At 42.0% G+C, this 6,137-nt stretch overlaps 1 protein-coding gene across 1 annotated transcript; it reads left to right on the top strand.

Annotated features, from left to right (window-relative positions):
* Nucleotides 1-981: 981 nt before the first annotated feature.
* Nucleotides 982-6,137, top strand: LOC120023431 (26S proteasome regulatory subunit 4-like). The gene is made up of 11 exons (XM_038967448.1): nt 982-1,045; nt 1,344-1,397; nt 1,576-1,672; nt 1,866-1,990; nt 2,416-2,601; nt 2,977-3,105; nt 3,470-3,566; nt 3,803-3,992; nt 4,810-4,961; nt 5,123-5,277; nt 5,737-6,137. Exons 1-11 carry the CDS (start codon nt 1,043-1,045, stop codon nt 5,869-5,871), a joined length of 1,323 nt encoding a protein of 440 aa, XP_038823376.1. The 5' UTR covers nt 982-1,042; the 3' UTR covers nt 5,872-6,137.

Below are 6,137 nucleotides of genomic sequence, written 5' to 3'. Positions count from 1 at the left end.
GCAGACTACAGGATTGACACTGATTGGGCTATAACACACATATTTAAAGCTGATATCCGCATAAGGTGAAACAGTACCACTGGCCCAGGCGCATCTATTGTTTTTGGCACGGGGCAGGAGCATCATAGTATATACTCTACTGTTCCAATGAAACGTGTCTAGAACATCAATATCTTATATTCTGAGAACCATGTTCTGTGTATGTTTGGTGTGACGTTGATTAAATATTTGCCTAGCCATCAGAAAACTTGACACATGAATGTTCTTGCAACATTCCCTTGAAGTTTTATAGAACATTAATATCTTAGGCTATATTCTGAGAACATGGCAACCATGTTCTATGTATGTTTGGTGTGACGTTGATAGAATATTCTCCTAACCCTCAGAAAACTGGACACGTGAATGTTCTTTCAATGAAACGTGTCAATTCTGAGAACATGGTGAGTTCTGTTTGACATTAAAGGAATGTTATCTAATGCCAAAATATTCTGAATAGGTTCTTAGGAGGTTTTTGTTAACATATGTACATAGAATATGTACATATTTCCGTAACTAACGGTAAACTGGACACAAACATCAGGGGACCATTACGGGTAACATTACACAAACTGGCTGGCTAGCTAATACACTGTGAAGATAATCTTCAAATGCATCTTATCACAGCACACTGGCTGACCAAGGTTGACTAACTCCCAGACCAAAATGGCTGACCTTTTATTCTGTCAGACCTTTCATGTCCTTTCTAAAATTCCTAATCCTATGATAGGCTTCATGAGCCGATTGAATGTAGCGCCTAAACAGTTTTATAGACCTAGTTGGATGTGTTGGAATTGGTGTAAAATTTAAATTAATCTCCATGAAGAACAACTTATTGATAGCTTCATATATCTTGGTTATAGTGTCTTCACCAATGATTTGGTCCTCACAGAACAGCCACAACAGGGTTTTCATCTGCGTTTTTCTTCATTTTGAAACGCTTCACTTGCCGTACTGTGACGTATTACGTGAGCGACGCTGATAGACTATCTGATAGCAAGCAGCTATGGTAAGTGAGGCAGCAGTTTATCAAAATCAATATTTCTATAATTTTAAAGGATTTAATGACTATTTAACCTTAATTGATGATCATATTACGGACTGTCGTATTTTGTTGAACGTGTTTACAGCATTTCAACTACAATCTGCCATTTGTAGACAGTAGAAAGCTGTTAGCTAGCGTGTTAGCACTGCTAACTAGCTTGATGTCTAGTAAATTGTTATTGTTTTGGACTCCAATCAAGTTACTGTTACCAAATGCCTTTGAGTGTATCATCACTGTCTGTCCGACGTGATTTATTTGACAGGGTCAAAGTCAGAGTGGAGGACATGGACCCGGAGGAGGAAAGAAAGACGACAAGGTAAACAATCTATACTAGCTAACTAGCTACTATGTCTCAAGTCTAGTAGCTAATGTTGCTAGTTAATAATACTAACCTTCTGAAAACTGTAATATTCATCTTACCAGTTTGGTACACACCGACCCTTCCTGTTGGATAGGTGATCACAGTTTTCTGTAACTTTTGCTGCACTTTCCAGGATAAGAAAAAGAAATATGAACCACCTATCCCCACCAGGGTTGGGAAGAGGAAGAAGAAGAGCAAGGGACCTGATGCTGCCAGCAAGCTACCTCTTGGTAAGTTTAGTTGGGCTACTATTAACCTTAGACTTTTCACTATGTCATGGCAGAGTTCCTTTCTATCTACTGATGTTGAATTGTAAACCATGACAGAAAGTTGTTTACAATTTTACAACTGCTGTTTTTCCTGGACAGTTACCCATTGCATAGAACTGACTGCTCTAACTCTCTTTCTCTCTTTCTCTTTCAGTAACTCCCCACACACACTGCAGGCTGAAACTGCTGAAGCAGGAGAGGATCAAAGACTACTTGCTGATGGAGGAGGAGTTTATCAGGAACCAGGAACAGATGAAACCCCTGGAGGAGAAACAGGAGGTACTCATCACGTGACAGAAAATAAATTCAAATGCTTAGATATTTATTGTTTCCTGAAGGACACTTCATGTGCAGGCAGCGTAAGTCCTGTGTGGCACAGTCGGTAGAGCATAGCGCTTGCAATGCCAGGTTTGTGGGTTCGATTCCCAGTACATAAAAAATAATAAAAAATATACCCGCTCACTACTGTAAGTCGCTCTGGATAAGAGCGTCTGCTAAATGACTAAAATGTAAATGTAAGGAAACATAAAAATAAACACAGGACCATAGGCTATATGAACAGTTTGTATCCTATCAGTAAAATATATTTCAGTCGATCTCTTTGCATCACTATAAAACATAGCACTATAAAACCTTCACACTGCACCTTTTCATCTAAATATGAATTAATACACCCATCCGCTCTGCCTTCTGTTGTCCTGCAGGAGGAGAGGTCTAAGGTAGATGATCTGAGAGGGACTCCCATGTCAGTGGGGAACCTGGAGGAGATCATTGATGACAACCACGCCATCGTTTCCACGTCTGTGGGCTCTGAGCACTATGTCAGCATCCTCTCCTTCGTAGACAAAGATCTGCTGGAGCCGGGCTGTTCCGTTCTTCTCAACCACAAAGTACTGACTGAGTCTGCCATTAAGTGAATTGAATCCTCAGTTCATTGACCGATCGTGTTTCAGTCAAGTGAATTTGCTGTGTTTAGTTGTTGCCTTACTGTCATTAGCATTAATTGAAGAGCTCATCTTTACTGTGCAATGCCATTGAGTGACATGTGTGTGCATGCGTGGTTTGGTTCTAAAATCTCAAAGTCCCCACAAGGAAAATTCTCCCTCGTGGGGACATTTCCCACATCCCCATGAGGACAAAGGCTATTTTAGGCATAGGGGTTACGGTTACAATTATGGTTAAGGTTAGGGAAAATAGGATTTTTAATGGGAAGACATTTTAGGTCCACACAAGGATAGAAGAACGTAACATGCGTGTGTTCACAGGTCCATGCCGTCATTGGCGTCCTGATGGATGACACCGATCCTCTGGTGACCGTGATGAAGGTGGAGAAGGCTCCACAGGAAACATACGCTGACATTGGTGGACTGGACCAGCAGATCCAGGAAATTAAGGTGACATTTTCAGACATAGAGAAGTAGAATACACGGCAAACTTTATTGTTAATGCTCTACTTAAGCACATTGTTTTATTGCGTGAGACTCCCAAGATCTTTCCAAACTAACTGTTCTGTATGCACAATGTTAATGTAAATGGATACAGCTGGGTCAGTGGAGGTTGGTGTCACTGAGTGAGAGAGATTTTGCTAGCTGCTCCTGTAGACTTCCAGTCATAGCACTAATGCTAGTAAATTGACAAATCTCGAACTATCCCTTTAAATCGGAAGACTGGAATGGCTGGATTGGAACGATATCCAACACATGGTAACCATTTCTACTGATTGACAACTGTACTTGTGGTTCCCTATGTCCCTCTCAGGAGTCTGTGGAGCTCCCTCTGACCCATCCAGAGTACTATGAAGAGATGGGCATCAAGCCTCCTAAAGGAGTCATTCTGTATGGAGCACCAGGGACAGGTAAGACAACTGAAACAATGATGGACAAAAATAAAGACAGAACAGAATTTGGATATCTTTATTTTCTCTGGTAATACTCAAAGGGGTGGTTTCCCATGCACAGATTAAGCTTAATCCTGGACTGAAAAGCATTTTAAATGGAGATTTTCCATTGAGCTTGCTTTGTAGTCCAAAACTAATTAGAGAAACCGCCTCTAAACGTGCCATAGATTGACACTGTTCCTATGGTGTGTTAGGGAAGACCCTACTGGCCAAAGCAGTGGCTAACCAGACGTCGGCGACCTTCCTGCGTGTGGTGGGCTCTGAGTTGATTCAGAAGTACCTAGGGGATGGGCCCAAGCTGGTCCGAGAGCTGTTCAGGGTGGCTGAGGAACACGCACCCTCCATCGTCTTCATCGACGAGATCGACGCTATCGGGACTAAGAGGCAAGGCTAGCTGTTCTTTAGTCAGGCCGTGGTCATTGAGGTCGTGTGCAGAGTGTGTGTAATTTGTTGACGAGGAGTAAATTAGTTATAGTGAAAAAAATACAGTAGGCTCATTTCATGCAAAAAATAATCTATAGACTACTTTGCTACATTATTGCACATAGGGAGAAAGTGCAAACAAGTACACACTAACCCACCTTCCAACCGCCATGCCATTCCCCCCAATACAACAGTTGTCAGTAAGTGTTTTACATTATCTTGAGGTTATGACTGCGTTTAGACAGGCTGCCCAATTCTGATATTTTTTTTCACTAAAAGATCTGATGTGATTGGTCAAAAGACCAGTTTAGTGGAAAATATCAGAATTTGACTTCCTGTCTAAACGCAACCTATGTCAAAATAAGAAAACAATGCTATTGCACAAACTCAGTGGCCTTATTAGTGTCCGCCTTGATATTGGCAGGTTGGGGGTTCAATCCCCGGTAGAGTCATACCAAAGACTCCAATGCCTCTCTGTATGGCACTCAGCATTGTTGGGTTGGGGGGGAAGCATCCTGTCCAGGGGGTGTACTGGTAGGCTGAAATCACGTTGCCTATCTCTACAGAAACAGGAGACAGGCTCCTAACGGCACTTCTGGCTTGGACAAGGCTTACTAGCTTCACTATTGCTTAGGTATTAAATTAGCAGTACAGTGAACACTGTGATTACAGTACGTTTTGTATACTTCGATGAACTTCCATGTATAGGAGGACATCTCTACAATAGTATGGTGTGTCTCAGTGGTTGAGGCTGTGCTGAGTGCTGTGTCCTCTGCAGATATGACTCTAACTCAGGAGGGGAGCGGGAGATCCAAAGGACTTTGCTGGAGCTTCTCAACCAGCTGGATGGCTTTGACTCCAGAGGAGATGTTAAGGTCATTATGGCCACCAACAGGATAGAGACCCTGGACCCTGCACTCATCAGACCAGGTACACAATAACATGATCATATGGCTATGAATCTTCAACAGAAAATACAATACTGGCTATGCCCACCTAAATGAAGTAATGATTGGAGAGATCTTATGTGATTGCCCCATGTAGCATCTCCTCTGATTTTGATATATCTTTGTGTGTCCCCTACTCCTCAGGCCGTATTGACCGAAAGATAGAGTTCCCCCTGCCGGATGAGAAGACCAAGCGAAGGATCTTCCAGATCCACACCAGCAGGATGACTGTGGCAGACGATGTGATTCTGGACGACCTGATCCTAGCCAAGGATGACCTCTCCGGAGCTGACATCAAGGTGCAATACTGACGTTACAGCAACCAGCTGGGGCATAGTAATTGGACTAACTGTAAAAATGCAGCCTACTGTATATACCTCTTTCTGGAAATTGTAAGAATATTTTAAGATAATACACAACGCAGAGGACTAGGGGTCAATAGGGAATTAATGATCAATGGAAATAGTTGTTTTTCAGTTCCAACATCTGGTTAGAATCTGTGTAGGGGCCTCCTGAGTGGCGCAACGCACTGCATTGGGGGTTATAAATTACATCCTGTCTCTTTGTTCTGTGGAGAATCACTGAGGACAGGGAAGAATGAACATCTACCATCTACTTCTCAGCATAACTATGATTTGTTCTCTTTGAATAAACCTATTTTTATTTTACTTTCACCTTCTGGTTTTGCTGTCATCCTGTGGTACCTCAATGCATTTTCACTGTTAGTGTTTGTAACTTTGTCTCTCTCTCTCTCTCAGGCCATTTGTACAGAGGCAGGGCTGATGGCTCTGAGAGAGCGCAGGATGAAGGTGACTAATGAGGACTTTAAGAAGTCAAAGGAGAACGTGCTGTATAAGAAACAGGAAGGGACACCAGAGGGCTTGTACCTCTAAACATGGACAGAACTCACCTCGGCAACATTCTAGTCTTTCACTTACTGCTTCGAAACTGTTATTATCTTCTAGTAAAACTTTCCATATGTGTTCATTGTATCGTTGTGTCTAGATGTAGCCAGCTGTTTGGTAGTCAATCCTGCAGCTATTAAATAAAAGTTGGATTTCTGAACAAATGAATTAACTGTATTATTGTCTGTTACCATAACCTTCTAAGTATTACCTCTTGAAGTACAATAATAACAAATAAACCATTTGGGAAACTG

Source organism: Salvelinus namaycush, chromosome 28 (genome assembly GCF_016432855.1).
Source record: "Salvelinus namaycush isolate Seneca chromosome 28, SaNama_1.0, whole genome shotgun sequence".
NCBI classification, from domain to species: Eukaryota; Metazoa; Chordata; class Actinopteri; order Salmoniformes; family Salmonidae; genus Salvelinus; species Salvelinus namaycush.
This window is presented reverse-complemented; position numbering and strand designations above follow the sequence as displayed.